The sequence below is a fragment of the Podarcis pityusensis genome (assembly GCF_964106645.2).
Source record: "Podarcis pityusensis genome assembly, chromosome: 1".
Taxonomy (NCBI): Eukaryota; Metazoa; Chordata; class Lepidosauria; order Squamata; family Lacertidae; genus Podarcis; species Podarcis pityusensis.
The window spans coordinates 21,240,227-21,263,257 of NC_138028.1; the positions used below are offsets into that span (position 1 = coordinate 21,240,227).

Genomic DNA, 23,031 nt, shown 5'->3' on the forward strand with positions numbered 1-23,031 from the left:
TGTTGAGGCATCTAATCATAGCCTGCATTTTTATCAAGGCTTATAGTTTGATTAGGGTCTGTATTTTAAAATGAGCTTAAAGATTTTCAAATGTTTTATGCCAGGCAGAAGACCAGCTGCCTAAGTACTTTGGCAAGATGTTTATCCTCCTGGACAAGGGGGCCCCCTGATTTATAGCAGAAAACAATTCTCAAAGTCGTAAAAAGGGAATTACAGGCTAAGAGCAAGGTTACACTGACCCTACATAATTAAGAGTTGGTAAATAGTAAAATAAAACCATGTGCCTCCCATTAAACTTGAGCCATATCTTTCTAAGGTTAAAGGCCAAGAGCAAATGGAAAAGAAAGCAACTGGCTGGAGAAGGGGAGTGTAAACAGAAGAAGAGGCTTTTTTCCTATTTTATTTTGAGGCTGTAAACTGATTCCTTCCTTTTACTTTGAGAAGGTTTATTCTTCTAAAAAGCTATCTATGATAATGTATGAAATATACTGGCTTAAATGTAATTATGCAAAGGATCTAGAAAGAAAGAAATGTTAAATTCTTATTTCATAGAGTCATATTGCTGTAGGAGACCAGAGGGGCAAACGAGCCCAGCCCCCTGCCAGACAGGAGACGCCATCGAGCACTCCTGACATATGGTTGTCAGGCCTTTGTTTAAAGACCTCCAAAAAGGAGATCTTTCATTGATGATGCATGAGAATGTGAACCCAAGATCTCTGACATCTGTTTAAGATAAAAATTTAAAACTATTAACCATCTGTTTTGGAGGGCAATAGGGCAAGGAGGGCAAGAGGTGAGCTGGTAATTAAGGTTCCTTGTTGAGACAAATGTAAGATATATGACTACTTATTTGTCATTTATAGATAGAAGAATATATAGCTTTTTGTATCCCATAAAAGGCAATAGGAAATGGGTGTATCTTTTAGGATTGGTTATAGCAATCAGCCAATAGGAAATTCAATCAGGCTGATTGGACAGAGGCAGCCAAAGGAGGAGCAAGGGGGCTGGGCTGAGGGAATATAAGTGCTGGCCATAATGGAAGGAGACCAGGCCAGAGCTTGGTAACCATATACCACTGTGCCTCTCATTTATTTGTCTGACAAATAAATTATTATTTTAATTTCTCTATTGCTGCGTTGAATATTTCATTCCAGCTAAGCGTTAACCACAAGCAGGGTGCTACATTTTAGACTTATCCACTAGCTGTGTCTGGGAAACAACTGACCATTTTGACTGCCCACAATACCTCAGAGCAACATGATTTTCCCAAGATTCCAGGGCTGCATTCCAATTCCCATTTACTGTTGAGATGGGAGGAACCACAAGGATCATCTAGTCCAACCCTCTGCAACACAGGAACCTTTTTTGCCCAACGTGGGGCTCGAACCCACGACTCTGAGATTAAGTGTCTCGTGCTCTACCGACTGAGCTATCCCAGGGGTATGTAAGCCCCTCTGAGCTCAGCACAACTTGCTTCTTTGTCAACACATAAAGGGACTGGTAAATATATTAAGGCATGACTAAAATGTAAAAGAACTTATCTTTTACATTAGTGAAAATTGCAGGGGGGCGTCAAATGAATGCAATGAAAACTGCCGAAGTACTAATTTTAGCACTGCCAAAGATTACTGCATAGATATTTCCTAGAGTGAGGAAGTTGAAGAAGTCACCTTAGCTTGCTCCCAGCTAGACTGCCCTTCTTCTTTTTGGCAGCTGGGCTATGTGCTGGGGTGGAAATTTCAAACAGAAATTTCAGAGCATAATAGATGAGGCTGGTTTTACAGGATTTCCTGCACCAGGCATTTGTTCTTCCCTTAATGCAAGTCAGTTGGAGCCTCTCGGATGCTATATCTGTGTTTTAGTGAGTGAGGCCATCACCCCCACACTGCAATCCTGTAACTCAGTCGCTAAGTATTTTGCAACTCAAGGAAGATGGCTGAGTGGGCTCACAACATTTCACCATTGTTTGTTCTACTTTATCTCATTGGTAAATCATCTAGCTAGCCTTGAAGAGAGCTGCTTTACCTCAGAAGGAAGACATTTTAGGTGCATGAAGGCACATGCATATATTCATAAAATGATTTGTGGTAATTTTTTGAAGTTTTTTTTTGAGCGGGGGGTTATCAGGGTGCTTGGACCAGTTGGGCCTATGATCTGATCCAGCAATGCACTTCTTAGGTTCTTCATAGCCCTCCACTGCTGTGGCTTCTCAGCAACTGGTATTCAGTGATATATCGCCTCTGAAAATGGAGGTTCCTTAAAGCCATTGTTTTATTTACTACAATTATAAAATTATACAATTATACTTGATTATAAAAAGAAAAAAACTCAAAGCTGTTTACAAAGAGCCACGTGATTTAAGTCATCTAAGCTTTTCTTCTCATAGACTCAATTTTTTACATTTCTGCTGCACTATAATTGCTGTGTGGCTCCATCCTATGCCACTCCAACAAAGTAAGATCTGTATATACATTAATACTTGGGAGCGCAGAAGCACCATCTGTTTCCAGCCATAGAAAGGGATGTAATCAAACTGGTTCCACCACTTCTTCCTTCCGATCGAAAAGGACTGCCATGACATCTAGTGGCGCCAGCTGGATCTGAACAAAAGCCGACTGCGTTTCTCTTCCAATAACTGAAAGGATGCTAAGGAGCTAAGTCTTAACATTAGATGATGATGATGATGATTGATTTATACGCTTCCCATCTGGCTGGGTTTCCCCAGCCACTCTGGGTGGCTTCCAACAAAATATTTAAAATATGATAAAACATCAAACATTAAAAACTTCCCTAAACAGGGCTGTCTTCAGATGTCTTCTAAAAGTCAGATAGTTGTTTATTTCCTTGACATCGGATGGGAGGGTGTTCCACAGGGTGGGCGCCACTACTGAGAAGGTTCTCTCTAACTTCGCTTCTCACAGTGAGGGAACCGCCAGAAGGCCCTCAGCACTGGACCTCGATGTCTGGGCTGAACGATGGGGGTGGAGACGCTCCTTCAGATATACTGGGCTGAAGCCATTTAGGGCTTTAAAAGTCAGCACCAACACTTTGAATTGTGCTCGGAAACGTACTGGGAGCCAATGTAGGTCTTTCAGGACCGGTGTTACTTGGCAGCCACTCCCAGTCACCAGTCTACCTGCCACATTCTGGATTAGTTGTAGTTTCCAGGTCACTTTCAAAGGTAGCCCCACATAGAGTACATTGCAGTAGTCCAAGCAGGAGATAACTAGAGCATGCACCACTCTGGCGAGACAGTCCACAGGCAGACTATAATGAGGCGAAGTCCATTATAGGGTTGTTTTGTGGCAAACTCCTGAGGATTATGATTTCTGCATTTTGTACTTGGTGGGGTCATCTTCTTCCTGGTCACAACTTAAATCATCATTCTGTGCCTGAACCATCCTGAATATTCAGTGGCATCCTTAGCATGTGCTATGATGTGTGAGGTTCTCACCTGTAGTGAAGGAATGGCAAAAGTCCATCCCACCATACAGATTACAAGAACCTCTAAATGGCATCTTTATTTTTTGCAACTGCAAATTTTATTTGTTTGTTTGTTTTGCCATCACTGAGTAGGGTTTTCTATTGTCTTTCCCAAATATTTTAAAGAGCTTGTGAACTACGTATTGACTGATGGAACCACCCCACATTTTTATGCTCCCATCAGATACTAATCTGGGACATAATCCAGTCAGGCACATTTGCCCTCTGCTGCAACTTTTGCAATGTGCAATAAAAATTCTTTTTTCGAGTTCACCACACGTTGAAGGAACAGAACACAATTATCGGATGACAAATGTTCTGTCAGGGGCCATTGCACCATTTTCTGGAATTTGTTTAATAAGGAGGTCTTTACTTTTGGATAGAATATCATGAAGGCAAATTGGCCAGAAATACTAGCAGTCCTAGCAAGAGTGCATGAAATTATTCCCAAAGACTATGACAAGATTTCTCCTACTTTGGCCTAATGCAAAAAGTCTTGTGCAGCATTTCTTGTTGCTCTAAACAAATTACATCTTTGTTAGTAATTTCCACACATTCTCTCTCATTCTGTTTTCACCTGTTCATTGTTCATTTTGCAAGATTTGCAGGTTCTGGGAAATGGTGCAATAATGTTTGATGGATGGCTGCCATCCAAGAATTATGTGGTCTTCGTCCAAATGCTTCTGAAGATGCTTCTATCCCTAGCAGATTATATAAGGCTTTCAAAAAATTGTTTTGTCCAGCTCATTTTAGTAAAGTTCAATATTGCACAGCAGTGGCCTGTGTATTTGAATGCATGCTTTTAAAAGAAACTGCAGGGTACAATTGAACTCAGTGCAATTTTAGTAACCGTGGAACTTCAGTTTCCCTAGAAACTGAGTAAGCCTAGAAACGAGGCATAAATCAAGCCATTTAAAATGGCATATCCAGCTGTTTTCAAAAGATACATATTTTTTAAAATGAAATGGTGTTTAATCTTAAAGCTTATTGCCGCCAGCTTTTGAGTATGAGCCCCCCTCCCTCTTGTAAAAGGCTGCAGCCGATGTACTCTAATGCCTATTGTTAATCTTGTAACTGGGTTCAAGGCCAGCTTTTCTAAAGACTCCAGTTTGATTTTATCATCCTGGTCCCGCCACACAGAGGCTGTTCAGATGATGGTGATGAAGAAGTTTAGTGGAGAAGGCACCTGCTGAATCTCTATTGGCAGAACGGGCCAATAACACAGAAGGCTCAGTTTTGTGTTGATGTCAAATGAGCCTCACCAATTTGGGGCAACCAGCAATGCTCCTACAGATAATCTCAGTGGTCAAGCTGGGATTCAAGGGTTCAGGTGGTCCCCAAGGTAGCTTGGACCCAGTGGGGAGTAAGGAAAGGTAAGCTCAGTGCTACTGAGATAGGCACACTAGTCTGCTCTTTCTCTCTGGGCTCCGGCTGAGGAAGGTCCCCATTACAGTGATTATGGGTGATGCAACTTAGGTCACACGCTACTTCATTGGTGATCTTAAAGAAGACCATTGCCAGCACATAGGTCTGATGCTTAGATGCTTGGATTGGCTTCCCTTTTGCTACAGGGTCATTTCAAGGTTCTTATGAAGCCCTTAACAACATGGTTCCAGGACCACCTGGTTCTTTATATCCTGACCCAACCACTGAGATCTTTGGGGGAGTCTCCTTTGACGGTCCCCCATGGCTCATAACTACTAGAAGGCATGGATGCATTGTAGTGGGCCCAAGCCTGTGAGATTAGATCTTGCTGTTCCTGACTTTCTTGCTCCCACAGCATTTTAAGATAGTTTTCAGTTTTATGATAAACGTTTAAAATGCCTAATAATAATAATAATTTACGATAAGCATTTCAAAATGCCTAGTAATAACAATAATAATACCCCAAGATTGTTTGCGCAAGGGAAGCCAGCTGAGGGAAAAGTGTTCTTTCAAAGCTCTGAGGTGCATGTCCTTGAGAACCAGTGTTTAATACCCACCAAAACTACGCTGTTCTTCCAAATATGTGGACAGGAAACCGACTTTGGTGTTGCCTTTCAGAAGTGTTTATGTTAAACTTCTTGAAAGCCCTTTCATGCTGTTGTTCTTTTAACTCCACATGCCGCTTACTGGAACCTGCCTGGCATTGCAGCACTTAGTCCTTCTCTGGAAGTCATATGTCCTGTTTGTCCTTTAGTTAATTTGCAACAGACAAAAGTATGAAGCTACACTTTGGAACGGCAAATATTTACCTCAGGATCTCACTCATTTGGAATAATAACATTGCAACTTGATTTGCACGGGAGTCAGAAAAGTAAGAGAGAAGCTGTCCCGTTGGTAAGATTTGCAAAACTAAATTCATTTTAAAAGGATATAATGGAAGGGAGGTCAATTGAAAGTGGTCACTAGTTAATTCACTGCTGTATTTTAAACACTGGGGGTTTGTGTGTGTTTTCCGGCAGTTCAAAATGTATCTCCTACTTTTGAATGCCTTACTACTCTTAAGGGGCAATGTGAATAGCTCCACAGGGATTCTCCTCTGTATTTTTGAACTTTTTTGTTGTTCCAAAAGTAATCCCTATAAGAAGATGCATCTACAGTGGTGGCATTTCACTGGTAAATCCTTAAAATGTTTGGGATTAATGCCTTACATTACAAGCAACTATGGAACTGCACCATTTGCTTGGAATAGCTGTACCAAAAATAGGAAGCTGCTATATACCAGGTTAGGCAATTTGTCCACCTAGCCCAGTACTGTCTACTTTGGCAGCAGCTCTCCAGGGTCTCAGGCGATGCTTTCTTAATGCTTGCCATGTGACTCTTAAAAAAATTCTCAGACTGGTATCCCTAAACCTGTGTCATTTACATTCAAGCTAAGCAATATTTAAAACCAAGCTCTTTTCTTATTCTGCATTCACACATCTCCTTCTTCCTCTGGGAGCCTTGAAGGAGGGAGACCCTGTTTCTAACCCACATTATTTTGAATGTGACTCTAAAACAGTTTGTGTATATTCCAAAGCCCACTCCTAGAACACCCCATTTTTAATTTTTCATCTAATCAGAATGTCATTGTTATACCTATTTGAGAATGACACTGCAGGGGTCTTTCCATTCGCATTCACATTGTTCAGCCTCAAACTAAGATTTAAAAACTTAGTCACTAAGTATTTAAGAGGAGAATTAAACTTGGCAAGTGGCTTGGGTGGCTGCAAGGATAAAATGGGGAGGGGGGAGCCTATTTAATCTTAGGCTGTGTACATACCATACACAGTTTGTTAAATGTGCTGGGAATTGTAGCTCTGTGGTGGGTAAACTACAGTTCCCAGGATTCTTGGGTTGGGAATGTGCTGTAAATTTATAATGTGAATGCTGCCTTAGAGGAGCCTTTTCCGAATTTGGATGCCTCCAACTTCCATCATTCCCAGTTAGCATGGCCAATGGGCAAGGCTGGTGGGAGCTGGAGTCCACCAATATCTGGGAACCCCAGGTTAAGGAAGCCAATCTTGGAGAAAAGATTAGATATGAGTATGATGCATGGGATAAATATACCCTCCAACATTTCTCTGATGAAAATAGGGATGTCCTATTCAGTTGTTGTTGTTGTTGTTATACCCTGCCCATCTGACTGAATTGACCCAGGCACTTTGAGCAGTTTCCAATGTACGTATATAAAAACATAATAAAACATTAAACATTCCAAACCTCACTCTACAGGACAGCCTTCAGATGTCTTCTAAAGATTATATACATTAGTTATTAATCTCCTTGGCTCAGGCATTGCATAACTCCATACCCTCCAATGTTTCTCTGATGAAAATAGGGGTGTCCTAAGGAAAAGCGGGACATTCTGGGATCAAAAATTCTGGGACTGCAAAAATAAAGCATCTTCATCCATTTCTCTAACCTATTTTCACTTTATTCACCAGAAAGAAGTTCATTGCTGTACTCCAACATGAAATCTGCCTTTTTTCTTGTCTTACTTGAACTGTGGGCTGGCATGTGCTTATCAAATGAAACAGCTGGTGCTTCAGGGGTGGAGACAGAGCAGAGTATCATCCTGAACCTCTGGCCTTTCAATGACACTGATAAACTATCCCTATATAATACTGTGCCAGATCCGTCTGGGGAAGAGTTTGTGCCGGAGTCCTCCATGCGCAACTTCACAGAAAAGAACACCAATTTTGGATTCAATCTCTACAGAAAAATAGCGCTGAAGCATGACAACAATGTGTTCTTTTCCCCAGTGTCCTTGTCCTTCGCTTTGGCAGCCTTCTTGCTGGCTTCTGAAGGGGAGACACACCACCAAATGCTTCAGGCTCTAAACCTCCACCTTCTGGATGACAAAGAGAACCGGCTGCCATCTTTGTTCCAGCAGCTAAGTGTCAGCCTCGCCAAGAACAAGGAGTTCACTCTTTTGCAGGACAGCTTCTCTTTCGTCCAGAAAGGCTTCCAGATCAAGGACGTCTTCCGCAACTTGTCCAAGCGATACTTCGATATGGAGTTTCTGACGGTTGATTTCCGCAACTCTACTCATGCCAAGAACTCCATCAACCAACATGTGAAACAAAAGACTAGAGGGAAAATCCCTAGCTTGTTCGATGAAGTCGATCACCAGGCTAGAATCATCCTGGTGAACTGCATTCTCTTTAAAGGTAACGATTATTGTGATCATAGATATCTTTGCTGTTTTTTGTTTCGTTTCTTAAGAGAGGTGAACAAAGCTGTGGTTAACAGCTAGGTTTATGGAAGAGTCTTCCTGCCTGCCAATCTACATTACCAGCAAGACCAGACCCTCCAAGTGTGTGCCTATTTTCCAGGGACTGTCCCGAATTTACAGAAGCCATCCTGGTGATCCCACAATGTCCTGCTTTTCCTTAGGACACACCTATTTTCATCGGAGAAATGTTGGAGGGTATGGAATAGGATGTCCCCAGGGCTTTTTTTCAGCTGGAACTCACCAGAACTCAGTTCCGGCCCCTCTTAGGTGGGCACCATTGCCATTCTAAGAGAATGAGAGAGGTGTTCATGGTGAGTTCCAGCCCTTCCTTTTCTAGAAAAATAGCAGTCAACATTTGTACTTTCACTGGAGAAATGTTGGAGGGCATGCAAGTCTTATCACCACATTAATTCCTTTTCTCTCATTTCTCTTGTTCCTTTATTGGCACCTGAAGGGTCAGCTGCTTCTCGTTAAGGGGTTCTAGGGACCAGCTGCCCATCCCTAGACTAGGGCTATTCCAGAGAAATCTAGGTATCTGAAGCTAGCATTGTTGCCATAATTGCCCCCAAAAGCAGTACAGTCATACCTCGGGTTAAATATGCTTCGGGTTGAGCGCTTTCGGGTTGCACTCCACGGCGACTCGGAAGTAGCAGAACGCGTTACTTCCGGAATTTGCCGCTCGCGCATACGCAGACGGTCAAAATGACTTCACGTGCATGCGTGGAAGCGGCGAATCGCGACCCGCGCAGGCGTGGGTTACATTCGCTTCAGGATGCTAACGGGATCCGGAACGGATCCCTTTAGTATCCAGAGGTACCACTGTAACCAAATCTATAAAACAGGAGTGACCAGTCACCTCTCACCAATGTAGTGTAGCTATGTGAACCTTCGAACCACACTCAGGGTGAAGTCGTGTTCTGCTTGCAGTCTGCCCCTGACCTCCATGCAGAAGGTGGAAGTTGTAAAAGGAGCTCTCTCCTCCCACGTATTCAATGACTTTCAGGAAGTGAAAATAGGATTCTTAAAACGTGTACATGTCCATTGCAGCTCTCCCTGCAGTTTTCAATGTAGGAGCTGGTCCTCTCATAAGAACATAACATAAAAATACAAGAAGAGCCCTGCAGGATCAGGCCCATGGCCCATCTAAATGCAGCATTCTGGTCTCACAGTGGCCAGAGGCCAATGGGAAGCCTGCAAGCAGGATGTGAGTGCAACAGCAGATGCAATTCCCTGCAAGTGGTATTCACAGGCATACGGTGAAGGCAGAATATAGCCATCAAGACTGGTAGCTATTAATAGCCGTATCCTACATGAATGTCTCTAATCCTCTTTTAAAGCCATACAAGTTGGCGGCTGTCACTGTCTCTTGTGGGAGTGAATTCAAAGTTTAAAGATGTGCTGCTTGAAGATACTAAGGAGTTTTCTCCCACAAGATCAAGTGGGGGCCATGAACTTACATGTCTTTCAGAGAGGAAACCAGTGGGTCTGGCACTGTGTTTTGTTAGGAACATAAAAAAAAAGTCCTCTTGAGTCATTCCAAAGGCTCATCTAGTTCAGCATCCAGTGACCAGCCAGGTACCAATATCACTCTTCTCAATTGTGATTCCCAGCAATTGTCATTCAGAAGTGCAGTGGCTCCAACCATGAGGTAGAACATCGCCATCATGCCTTGTAGCCATTGAGAGCCTTTCTCCTCCATGAATTTGTCCTAATCCTCTTTCAAAGTCATCCAGGTTGGTGGTCATCAGCACATCTCTTGGGCTGTCATATAGATGCGGACCCACGTGGGTCCTCTTTGCTATTGCAGAATTTCGCACATTGGCAAAAATCAAGGCCATCTGCGTCCTCCCTCAATTTCTGTCAACCCTTTTAATAAGTGGAGAAAAAGACTGCAAGGAATGTTTCCAGCCACTGGGTGTTGCTTGTCAGGAATATTTTCAAAGGGCTCCATGGCAACCAAAAAGACACTGCAATTAAATATCCCCCTAATTTCTCTCTTCTATATTTTTAGCTCCTGTTCTGATTTTTCACTCCTTCACTAATTGTTGAGTTGCGATAAAGTGTGCTGATGAGAGAAAAAGAAGATAGAGCTATCTTGAGTGCAGGGAGGCTACAGAAGCTCCATTGGCTTCGGTGGGCTTTAAGCAACCTACAAGTATGCAGGATGGCACCCCTTCTGTGATTGAAAGGGCAAGCCTGGGAGGTCTAAAAGGTGACTCATAGAGAAGAAGAGAAATTATGTGGAGTGGGGAGAAAAAGATGTCATAGAATCATAGAATCGGAAGGGACCCTGTGGATACCCAGTCCAACCAATATGCAGTTTTCCCTTCTGGGGATCAAACCTACAACTTATCAGCACCATGCTCTAATCAACTGAGCTATCTAGCCAACTGTTCAGGGTGGGGACAAACAAGAGACTTTTGAAGGTGTTATGATAACCCAAAAGCCACATTTCCTTCTGGGCAATTTTCCAGGCAGGACCAGAGGCAAAAGTGGGAACAGCAATGAATGTAAACCGTATTTTTGTACAATAAGCTAGTTCCTGCACATGCACACACAAACCCCATCTCCATACTCCCCATATAGAAGCCTGAGGCATCATCACACTTCAAGCACACCTTTCATCACGACAAAAATATGTATGAAGTATGGCCAACAGAGGCATGGCTTGGGAAGGAGCTGCCTTTGAGGGCTATACACCAGGAACTGTATTAGAAAAGCAGTGATCAACCATGCCAAAGTTACATGCTTTGAAATCCCATTCATTTCAGTGGAAGGGTTAAGCACATGCTGAAATGGCAATCAATGGGGACTTGGCTTTGTCCGGATTGTCCCTGAAGTTTCCTGCAGCTGATGTGGATTATGTCAGCATTATAGAATAAATGGTTGTTTTTCTGTGTCTATTCTCAGGCAACTGGCTACACCCGTTTCCTCCCAAGCACACAGAACTGGCCACCTTCTATATTGACAATTACAGGAGTGTCCAAGTGCCGATGATGTCCAAGACAGAGAGGGTTGCCATCACATACGATAAGAGCTTGAGCTGTGTCGTGCTGAAGCTGCCATACAAAGGGAGCGCACACATGCTGGTCGTCATACCTGAGAAGGGTGCTGATTTTATGTCCATTGAAGACCATTTAACAAATGAGCTGGTGGAGTCTTGGCTTACGACCATGAATAGCAGGTACAGGAAATGTTGTGCTTTTTGTTGCTAAGATGCTAGATTGATGCAAGCTAGAATAGGAGAAGGAAAGAAAGAGGGCAGTGTAGCTGAATAAGGAAGGAAAGGGGTTTAACTATGATGGATCCCTGGAGCTTGTCACCTTTTCCACAAAGACAAGTTCTTTGCTTTCACTTCTTCTGGGAAATGATGAAGCGCTGGTCCACAAACACAAACACACACACACACACACACACACACAATATTAAACATTATATATATATATATATATATATATATATATATATATATATCCTGTATCTAGGCCCAAACTTCCTACAGTATGTAGAGATGATGGGAACCATAGAAGTTACATTTCCCATGGCTCCCGGCATCACAAATGAACATTTTATAATGAAATGATTTTAGAACGTTGTATTATTTTACTGTTGTTAGCCACTCTGAGCCCAGCTTCAGCTGGGGAGGGTGGTATAGAAATAAAATATTATTATTATTATTATTATTATTATTATTATTATTATAGTACGAACAAATGAACTACATTAAGGGATTTTATATGTTTGTCAAAGTCCACATTCTATGAATGATATAGTTGACTCCCCTACACAGGGGTTACATTCTGGGGATAGTGCATAAAGCCAAAATCATGTATAGTCAAAACACTCTTCCTGCGCCTCTGAACACCCTCCCAAGGCCACCAAACACTCTCCTTATACCTCCAAATGCTCTCCCAAGTTGAGTGCAATGGTGGAGGGGAGGATTGCCGATATTCCCCCCCCCCCCGGCCCATCCTCTTTTTTTTTTTATTCACTCAAGTTAAATGTGCATAAGTTGCGAGTCAACCGCATCAGTGGATATACCAAGTCTTTTAGATGATATATTATACACATTAAATGGTGAGTGTGCAGTCTCCAAGAGAAGAATATGCACACTGACCAAGCAACACTCATTGCTTTCCATATTCCCTGAGTTCATTCAGAGAATATGCAGACTGAGAGGGCAATAAACAAAATCCCCTGCTTGTAGAGCTGCCATACGTCTGGATTTCCCTGGACACAGCCAGGAAACGGGCTTGAAAATGGAGTCCAGGGAGGATTTATGTGAATCGGCAAAATGTCTGGGAAAACCCGGATGTAGGGCAAGTAGGGTTTTATTTTTTAAAAAAAATTCAACAAACCCAGAAAAGCCCATTAAAAGCTCAACAACTTTTTTGGGGGGGGAAACCACACACAACTGAACAACTTTGACTCCCCCACACCTCACCCCCGCAAATGAAAGCTCAGCAACTTTTGTCCAGATTTTTACTTTTGGGAATATGGCAACCGTACCTGTTTGTCAATGTTCATTTATGCCCATTCTTCATAGCTGTGCAGTCAATGTGCACAATGAGACGTTTTTATGCACAATCTCCATTCAACTTACATTCATCACCAAATATTGTTTATTTGCATTACAGGAAAATGGACATTTACTTTCCAAAATTCAAGCTAGACCAGAAATACCACATGCATCAATTACTTCAAGATCTGGGAATTAAAGATCTTTTCTCCAATGAAGCAGACCTCAGCCACCTCACAAATGAGAGAGATGTAAAAGTATCCCAGGTAAGTGTGACCACTTTTCCTGCAGAAGTGCATGCTACCCCATTTCACAAGGCACAACAGCCCCAACGTTGAGATCCAGGCATATTGCTGGGTACCATTTGTTCAGTATCAGTGTGCTGGGAAGAAGATTGGCATTGCCAGATTAGACAACGCTGATCACCCATTTGGAGGCAGGAAAAGAGGAAGGAAACTAGGATCTTAAAGCAATCAAGTGGTGGTGCTTAGGTTGCTTTGGTTGTGTGCACGTATCTCTGACCTACCTAATAACTTGCAGACTCCTGTGCTGGATTTGAGGTGTTTTCACTTTTGCAGGACCCAATCCCAAAGAGTCATCTGTGTGCAGAACCTTGTTGCAGTTGTGTGGATAACCACCTTTGCTGGAATGGGACGACATGACTGCAATTAACATAAAAGTTTTTGTTATATTAATTGCAGTGGTGGAGCAGCCTTGAGAGACCGAGAGAGGGTGCAGTTTAAGCAGAAGATTGGTACTTTCTCTCTTTGCCATGGTGCTAGCAAAAATCAACTTTCTGAACTTGCTATCTCAGCCTTTGCCAACCTGATGCCCTCTAGATGTTCTGTGGTCCAACCCCCCAAACTTGAGGGAAGCACGTTGGCAACGGTTGTGCTATTTGAAGTTGCTTCAACAAAGTCTTGTTCTCATATACATCTCTAATGACCCCCATGAGGGGTACCCAGCATAGCGCCCTCCAGATATTGGACTACAACTCCCATCAGCTCCAGTTAACATGACCAATGGAGATCAGTGTTGCATGAAATGCAGGCTGCTTTACTATGAAACCTCATCCATTTCCAACGTTCTCAGGTTCTCCAAAGAGCAGCTATTGAAGTGGATGAGTGGGGAACCGAAGCTGTAGCTGCCAGTGGGTCAGAAATCATGGCATACTCGCTGCCGCCAGTCATCCGTGTGAACCAGCCGTTCCTTTTTATGATCTATGAAGCGAGCATAAATGCATTGGTGTTCCTTGGCAGAGTTATGGACCCTACAGAGCTGTGAATAAAAGCCACACATTTCTATTTGCTCCATCTTCTTTTAGTGGTCCTTTATGGGTTGAGCTACAGGTTACATTAAGCATGCCTCTTTTCAAACTGTGTTTATTGCATTTCCTCTTCCAGAAAAAAAAGCTGGTGTTTGGGACCATAGCACACGGGGAAGAGATCAGCTCTTTCCTTCCTACAAATAGTTCGATTGGAGACAGCTGCTCTTTGCCTCTAAAGGTGCTGTTTGCATCTCCGCAACACTTGCAAAGAGGAGCTTGCAGGTCTTACTCACGTGAAAGGGGCCATGTGGGGAAAGGAGATGAGAGGATGCATATTTAGCCCTAGCCTTGGGGTTGGGTCCTCCCTCTTCCACCATAACTATCACCACAGTGGACCATAATTGCTGAAGCAGGGAGCCTCTCCTGCATGCAGAAGCTTCTTGTGTGGTGCAGAATCCCAGGTGCTCAGGGTTCTAGATCACACGTTAGAGCCTCCATGTTTAAAGCTGTCTTCCTGATTCAGGCATCCCAACATGACAGTGAGAGAAGCCACACAGCTCTGGGGATGAGGCGGGCATTCCACAAACACACACAGCCCCTTTCACCACACTTGTCCCATTCATGCAAATAATGCCTGAGAAGAACTGCAGTCAGAACTCGTTCTGCTCCTAATGCTGCTCAATAAACACACTGATAGTTCAGCTATGTTGTTGCTTTTTCTCACAAGGGTTAGCAGCCAGGGAACCTCTCCCCCCCCCCTTCCATTTGTTATTCACCACAGATGTCTTTCTGATGAGGCCATGCATCAGATGTTCAACAAACACACACAAACATCCCAAGGATGGAGGTCTGAACCTTGCCTGTTGCATTGCCACCCGAGCACTAGCTAGATCTCAGAAGCTGAATTCGAAATTCACACTTCTCCGAAATTTGCACTGCTGTTCTCAGTCAAGTAAACATATGCATGTTCAAAGGTCAAATGCATGTATTTCTGAACATTAACATTAAGGAACGCATATTATAGCAAATTGCTTTGCAAAAATGTCATTCCATGACACCCCAATCTCTGAGCCACTCCAGGGGTTCCTGCCCTTATTTGGCTCGGTTGCCTTGGAATGAAGCAGACTGTGGTGTCTTTAGGATATATTGGCTTTATTTATACATATACACAACCTGAGCAGAGGATAGAGGGGCTCACAGTATTAACACAACAATAGGTTTCCAGGGGAGCACCAAAATCCAGCACCAATCCAATGTGTGTTTCTCTGTCAGTAGCATCCAGCCTGCCAGCTCTAATTATTATTATTATTATTAATAATAATAATACCCCGCCCATCTGACTGGGTTTCCCCAGCCACTCTGGGTGGCTCCCAACAGAATAATAGAACAGAATAAAACATTAAACATTAAAAACTTCCCTGTTCGAAAAGTCAGATAGTCAGATAGTTGTTTATTTCCTTGACATCTGATGGGAGGGCGTTCCACAGGGCGGGCGCCACTACTGAGAAAGCCCTCTGCCTGGTTCCCTGTAACCTCCCTTCTTGCAGTGAGGGAACCGCCAGAAGGCCCTTGGAGCTGGACCTGAACAATGGGAGTGGAGACGCTTCTTCAGGTATACTGGACCGGGGCCATTTAGGGCTTTAAAGGTCAGCACCAACACTCTCACAAAATGCTGTGACTATTGTTCTTCTACCTAGGTTCACATGCTCGCCAGCCAGATGAGGGGAGTGGGGAAATGCTTATCCCGCCTCTGGGAGAGCTCCATCACTTGGCTCATTCTTTGAGATGCTGATGAGCAGTGAACTGCTGATGAGCAGTGAACTGGCCAGCTAAAGCCATTACCTTGACAGGGACTAGTTTGAGCGGTCCCTTTTACATTCAAGCTTCACAGATACAAGAGCCCGAGAATATGAAGCGACACAGGGGGGGCATCCAGAATGACCCTCTCCCAACCAAAATGGTCAAAGGCCTGGAAACGATGCCTTATGAGGAACGGCTAAGGGAGCTGGGCATGTTTAGCCTGGAGAAGAGGAGGTTAAGAGGTGATATGATAGCCATGTTCAAATATATAAAAGGATGTCACATAGAGGAGGGAGAAAGGTTGTTTTCTACTGCTCCAGAGAAACGGACATGGAGCAATGGATCCAAACTACAAGAAAGAAGATTCCACCTAAACATTAGGAAGAACTTCCTGACAGTAAGAGCTGTTTGACAGTGGAATTTGCTGCCAAGGAGTGTGGTGGAGTCTCCTTCTTTGGAGGTCTTTAAGCAGAGACTTGACAACCATATGTCAGGAGTGCTCTGATGGTGTTTCCTGCTTGGCAGGGGGTTGGACTCGATGGCCCTTGTGGTCTCTTCCAACTCTATGATTCTATGATAACTCATAAGAGGAGATATATGCAGAACTTCACACTAAAGTGCCAATGCATTTGCATGATGCGGACATGTGGAGAAATGAACTGAAGAGTGGATAAATGAGAAACGGAGAGGAACTGAAATCGACAGATTTGACCATCTTTAGTGGAGGGTAGGAGGGGATGAAGGGATAGCGTGGAAAAACCAACCAGCAGACGGGGACATCATCCTAATAAGTGGGAGGGAGGTGTGGTGGAATGTGATAAATGAGGATAAGGCACCCCGAGGATGAACTGGCTAATCTCCTGAGGCTATTGGTCCAGGGGCTTTGCCATGCTGGTTCACTACATATGCTGCAAGTAAGCATATGTTAACTCTTCATGTCACTTTAAACCTGGGAGGCAGGAGATAGGAACCACCACACACCTGCTAAAGCTGGGCTGCAACACCCCAGAAATCTCTTTCAGTATTAGACTGTATTGACGCTGCACCAAATTTTCACAATGTTTGGTTTTTGCAGTGATAGTTCCTCTTCTGTAGGTACAAATATTTTAATTCCTCCCGTCTTTACATGCCAGTTCAAAGACATTCCCACCCCACCTATGTGCTGCTGCTGCTGCACTTGGACTCTCAACTATTACCAAAAAGGCACCAATCTTTCGCATGCTGAGAGGGAATCATAGATTAGAGTTGGAAAGGAGCCTCAGGATCATCTAGTCCAACTCCCTGCAATGCAGGAATATGCTGCTGTCCCTTACAGGGATTGAACCTGCAACCTTGGTGCTACCAGCACCATGCTCTAACCAGCTGAGCTATTTGAGAACCAGCTAGATCAGGGTTTATCTCCATACACCTTCTTTTCCCCATCTAAAATTACTGTTGTCACCCAAACCACTAAGGTGTCCTTTGCCCTGTAGAAGCCACAGTTGCAACTTCCCAGGGTGAATCTTAAATCCCTTGTATCCATTGGCATTTCATGGATTGGCCCTGTATCACCCTGCTGGTGCAGCATCTTCTACCTTATTCTTGTGGCTCCCATCTATATTCCTTGCCAAAAGATTTTCTCATACCCATATCAATGTTATGAGCAAGGATCATGACTATTGGGTGTGAAGGTAGTGGTCACACCGCCGGACTCTGTGACCCGGACTTTCTCTTGCTAGCCACAATGGGAAAGCCAAAGGCACTGGTTTGCAATTCAGACTTCTCCATATGGTGTGGTGCAGTTTTCCAGCCCGATAACATGTACAGAAATGCATATACGGTGGTGAAGTTTAAATTGTTAATGAAAATATATTAATGAAAATCCTACAAAAGTGCATTATATTAGGAGAAACCATTCTGGGGAAAGAATTGTATTGGGCAAGATTGTACACAAAAATGTGTGTACTGAGAGAAATTTGCTCTAAAATGCTGATGAACCTCCATGAAGACTTGAAAATAAATAAATCAAGAAACTTATGCGGGAAACTGAACTCAAGATTGGAAAAATAAGAGAAACCGAAACTAACCCATCCCTAGTTGCTATATCAGCCTTTGGTTATAGAAATGTAAAATATTACAATAATGTTAGGCCTGGAGCCAGAGCTGCTGGTATAGTGAACATAGGATCAATGTCTTTATGTCTCAACTGCACTTCTTAATTGCAAAAATTAGATCTCTCCCACCCAAAACATGCAAGTACTTTCATATCCTACGTTTTATTGTGCGTAAAGCATTCATTATTCCACATTGTAAAAAGTAACCACACACATATTCATTCACAAATTAGATTATCTTTATCATACACCAATATATTTTAAAAAACAGATTTCTGATATCAATATAGTTTTGCTGATTGCATTTCTGAAATAGAGAAGCTGACAATAGCTTCATACAGTCTCTCTCAAGTATTGGCATAAATAGAACTTTTTAAATAGAACTGCATGTTGCAGGCAAATTTTGATAGAAATGTTAGGATGAATACAAACAAAATGCTGTTGACATAGCTAAAAGCATGATAGCTCGAAATAACAACTAATTAAAAACTAGATTGCATTATTTCTAAAGTGTTGGATAAAGAGAAACTACAACCTGAAATACTAGAAGTTAAAACAAAGTATTTATACAACAAAACTCAGATATGAAACTCATGAATAATCATTTGTATGCATTTTTGGAGGTATTTGTTCTTATTAAAAGGTGAAAGGAAAACCCTCTTGAGAATTTGTATACACCAGGTAAGCAATCTTACTTAAAATTATAGCACAACTGTATTGTAAATGACTACTCAATATTTCTTTGTCCATGCTTCCAGGTTCAATACTAAAGCTTTTTTTCAGAGATAAGATGTTACTTGGTCGGTTAATCCTATATGCAGAGCAATTTCACCTATATGGTCCTATTTCCATAGCAAATATATAGTAGGAGCCCTACTCATAAATAAGTATATTTTAAAGTAGGGGGCACTTGTATTCCAATTTGAAGAACCTGAACTATTAAAAGGCATAATTGAGAGGGAGGAAGGGGAGGTAAAACCCTGTCTCTTTAGCTGCAGCAGTTTTTAAGCACATTGCTAAAGTAACATTGAATTAAACACTTCACTTACAACATTGGAATTCTGCACATATTACATTATTTCTATGAAGATATTTTACAACATAGGAATTTATTTAACTGACAGAAGATGTTAACATTGTGAGATGCAGTCAGTCTCGCCTCTCTGGTCCTTATTGTTCAAGATTTTACTCCAACTCCTGCCAATCCTTCATCCACGTTGCCTCCAGTGGTCTTTGGTGTGCATCCTTTTTTTAACCAGCTCTAGGAGTTTGACTTCCTGTTTTTCCTTCAGGCAAAAACAAAAGAACCCAAATCACACAAGTCGGATTGGAATAGCATAAAGCAGAACTGCTGAACTTCACTGCTTTTAAGTATATCAATGGGTGAAAAAATATTGACTTAGTACAGTCATATTTTAAAATTACTTTCCTATCGACTTTGTGATCCTCAACACATTTATTGCAAGGTAAAAACCCAAAGTCATTCTCCTCCCTTGACTAGAACAAGAAGATATGATATCTGTGCCTCAACTTTGGTGTCTCCGTGTCCCATTCCTGCATCCCTCCAACGTCACCTTGGCCACCATAAAGGCTTTGGTGTACAGAAGTCTGGCTTCCCAAATGCAGATGGAATTCTTCCTCATGTAAAAGAACTTGCATATCTGTTTCTATGCAGGGAATCAATCAATGAATGCATTCTTTGGTATTGTTTCCACCATTCCATACTTTGAAATGAGCGTGGAAACTCGCATATGCTAAACAAAGGCACAGATTGGGGCCTCAACTGAGGCAACAATCTAGAGAGGACTAAACCTATTAATGCAGAGTATTTTATTAGAAATATGAGCTATCACAGCATTATTTCTCATCAGTTTTTAAAAACTGATCAACAGTTCAAAGTAGGCAGGATGCGATCTGCTTCTAAATTTCACACTGGTCCATATGGGGCTCTTAGTCAAACTGTGCCTTGGCAATACATTTCCTCCTGATTCAAAAGAGGAGCCACAGAGCATAAAAACCCATTAAGTATCCCTGAATACAACATACAGTCTACGGTGGGAACTAAGGCACGGCAGTGGTGAGGGCTAAGAATGTTCTGTTCCCCAACTCCCTGTGCATATGCTCAGTGTCATCTGGAAGGGCCATTTCAAGTGGTTAACTGGCTATTACATCTTTGTTTCTCCCAGCTAGAGGCTGATGCCTTGGCAGCCGACTAAGACTGACTTTCTAAACTCTTTGGCAGGGATCCATAGAGCTGCACTTCTAGTTCTGCACAGCTGGGGGGAAGTAGCACATCATAGCATGTATCAAACTGCTTTGGAAACTGGGGTTTTCGTAAACACTCTTTGTTGCAAAGCATAGGTCTGTGTCTTTTTTGTTCAGTGAGTGGGGGAAGTCAATAAGTCCACTGGGCACACCCAAGTCTAACCATTAGCTCACTTGATCTTAGCCATAAACCACATATTGGAGGCATGCATACAGGCGCGCACACCCACACCTGCCTTCCTCATCTGATCTGTGTTGATCAGGGAAGGAGATGGCTTATTGTCCCCTTCTACTCTTCAGATGATTGATCTGAGGACTGAGGAGGAATGATTTGCATTTGTATGTCGGGGCTGAAAACAGTTATTGAAATCTTTCCACCCATGCCACTGCCATCAAAGATAGAAATCACCTACTCCTTGATCAATTTGGAGAGGAGATGATTTGATAACCCAGCATACTTTGGCCCTGCTCTCTGGCTTTGCTATGGTGAGCAATTTCGCCCCTTTCTCTTTCTATCCTCACTGTTTGACAAATCTCGGGGGGGGGGGGCACAAAATGACTCCATTGTGGTTCTACGCTGATCAGAGTAGATTAGAAACCAGAAAGGGCACTTAGGGCTGTACTTATGTCTCCCAAGTGCAAGAAGATAGGGAAGGAGGGTTCTTCCTTAGAGGTGGTCCAGGGGGTGATGTGCAGCTCAGACCTCTGTATTTTTCCCCACAGCTTTCTACAGATTCCACTGCCAGGCTGCAGACCCAATTGGATGGTGGTCTTGAAGCCAAAAACAAATGTGTGGGGGGGGATTAAACCCAGTCTATGGGGCAAAGTAGTTTGCCACTCCTGTTCTTTATCTTGTCTTCAGCAAGGACTTGTTTCCATAAACTGTGAGAAAATATGACCTAAAAGCAACCACCTTCCTTAAACTTAAGATGGTAACAGAGCTTGGCCGAGAAGTCAAGTCCTCCCAGCTCACACTGTGTTCAGCCAACACTGAACAATGTGTCTTAAAGTATACATGAAAAGAAGCATTATAGATCACTGATATGTGAACAACTCACTTCTCGTTAAAGATACCTGTCTTTTGGGAGCAGATGTTAAATTACTGGAATTAATTAGAATGTTGCCATGTACTTCAGCACTGTATGCCCATGTGGTAAATTATTACGCACACTCTCGCCCTAACCCATATTGCAGTGATTCATCTTACAAAGTAAGGACACCTGATTCCTCTCCAGATATATATTCAAATCTGTTGCCATGTAGGAGTGTAAGTGTAAGCTATTATGTTGAGAGAAAATTTCTAAAGGCCTTCACAATGAGCAGACACACAGAGGATAATAAAACCAAGCCCAGCATAACAGCATAATAGTAGCAGAACAGATTCTTTTGTTAATCCCCATGTTTATGATTCAGGGCTGCCGTCTATTCTAGGATGACTCATTTAACTCAAACTCATTTAGCAATGAGTTTGTATGTGCTTCCTTCCTGCCCCCCTGAAGAATACCTCCCCTGTGTGTGGTCTCCTGTGGGTTTGAGGCACGTGCTGGATGAAACCCTTCCACATACTACCATGTGCTACAAATGAAATTCATGGGCCTTCTGTAGCAGAGGGCTGATTCAGATATCTGAGGATTCCCAGTGCTCCGAGTTAAGTAGTACCAAAACACACACACGTTGGGGTGCAACCGTGTGTAACACTCATATTTTCAGGTGGAAATAATACATAGCCAGCAAAACCAGATTAAATAACACGTGTGTGCACACTGAACACATGTGCCTTCTGGAATCTCACATTTCTCTGATCCATAAATCTACAGGTAGTTAACCTCCTTCCAGCATTCATATATTGGGGGCACACAGATGCAGTCACACAAAGTTTAGCTATACTAGACAAACCTATGTTGACTTTCCCCAAATAATCCCACTACATCCCAAATAATGTAGTGTGGTGAAGGTGCTAAGAATTCTGTTACAAATTCTCAGCACAATCATCTATTACAGTCCATGGAGGGTGAATTTTTTATTTTAAAAAAACCTTATAGTTTCCTCCCCCCACCCACCCCACAAGAAGTAACCCAAAGCAGTTTACATCAATAAAATATATATCCAATAAGACAAACACAAAATGCATTAAAATATCATCAGAAAATACCCTCATCATAAAAATGAAAACCAGGTAGGAGAAAATTACTGTTAGCAGTGTCAAACTCTCCCTACCGTGCCTTACAGACTTATATATTTCTAGAAACTTCTTCAGCGCAGACATTATTCTAGCCCTCATGCTAGCCAGGATGCCAGAATTCTAGTTCTCCTTACACCCAGGGAACAAGAACACCATATTTGTAGTTAGTTTGCAATTCTCATGGCAGGGCCTGTTTCTTTCTCTCTCCCTCTTTATTATTGATGTGAGCCATTTTGGGAAACAATAATTTTAGGAAATAAGGTAAAATAAGGAAGGAAGGTTGCACATTTTAAACTGTTTTTTTGAAGTTTTGATTGTATTGTTTTAGAATGGACATATTTGCCGCTCCATCAGAGGAAGAGCGGTACATAAACCTTAAGAAATAAATAGCAATAGTTTTCAAAAGAACAGAATAGGCACAGCCTCCCCAATAAGAAATTATCAAATACCAGAGCAGAGGGCTCAATTCTGATTTGCTATGTAACTTAGCTCTGGCTTGTCCAGTCCTATTAATGAATAGGCATGGCAACAACTGCAAATCTACTGCAACCACCAGCTTCACACTGATCCTGAGGCTGTGGGTAAACGCAGTAATTTTAAATAACTAGGCTCCTTTATACTTGCAGAAATGTCTACATGGAGAATATTCTCATCATAAAAGCTAACTAACTAAAAATTCAAGGATGGAAAATTAGCCTTTCACTTTAAGGCTGCATAGCCTTA

The 23,031-nt window shown here is 42.5% G+C and overlaps 2 protein-coding genes across 3 annotated transcripts in view; one reads left to right on the top strand and one right to left on the bottom strand.

The window, feature by feature from the left end:
* Positions 1–5,675: 5,675 nt before the first annotated feature.
* Positions 5,676–14,008, top strand: SERPINA10 (serpin family A member 10). Of its 2 annotated transcripts, none has more exons than XM_081000751.1 (5): positions 5,676–5,802; positions 7,392–8,117; positions 11,093–11,366; positions 12,820–12,967; positions 13,794–14,008. In XM_081000751.1, exons 2-5 carry the CDS (start codon positions 7,418–7,420, stop codon positions 13,983–13,985), a joined length of 1,314 nt encoding a protein of 437 aa, XP_080856877.1. In that variant the 5' UTR covers positions 5,676–5,802; positions 7,392–7,417; the 3' UTR covers positions 13,986–14,008. The 2 variants fall into 2 exon arrangements, with proteins under 2 accessions (XP_080856877.1, XP_080856878.1); XM_081000752.1 differs by having other exon boundaries at positions 5,723–5,802; positions 7,396–8,117.
* Positions 14,009–18,951: 4,943 nt separating this feature from the next.
* Positions 18,952–23,031, bottom strand: part of PPP4R4 (protein phosphatase 4 regulatory subunit 4) — a 69,596-nt gene continuing 65,516 nt past the window's right edge. Inside the window, exon 21 of the mRNA XM_080981762.1 lies at positions 18,952–19,147. Within this exon, the coding sequence (XP_080837888.1) occupies positions 19,070–19,147 (78 nt within the window). The 3' untranslated portion in view covers positions 18,952–19,069. The remainder of the gene's footprint in view (positions 19,148–23,031) is intronic.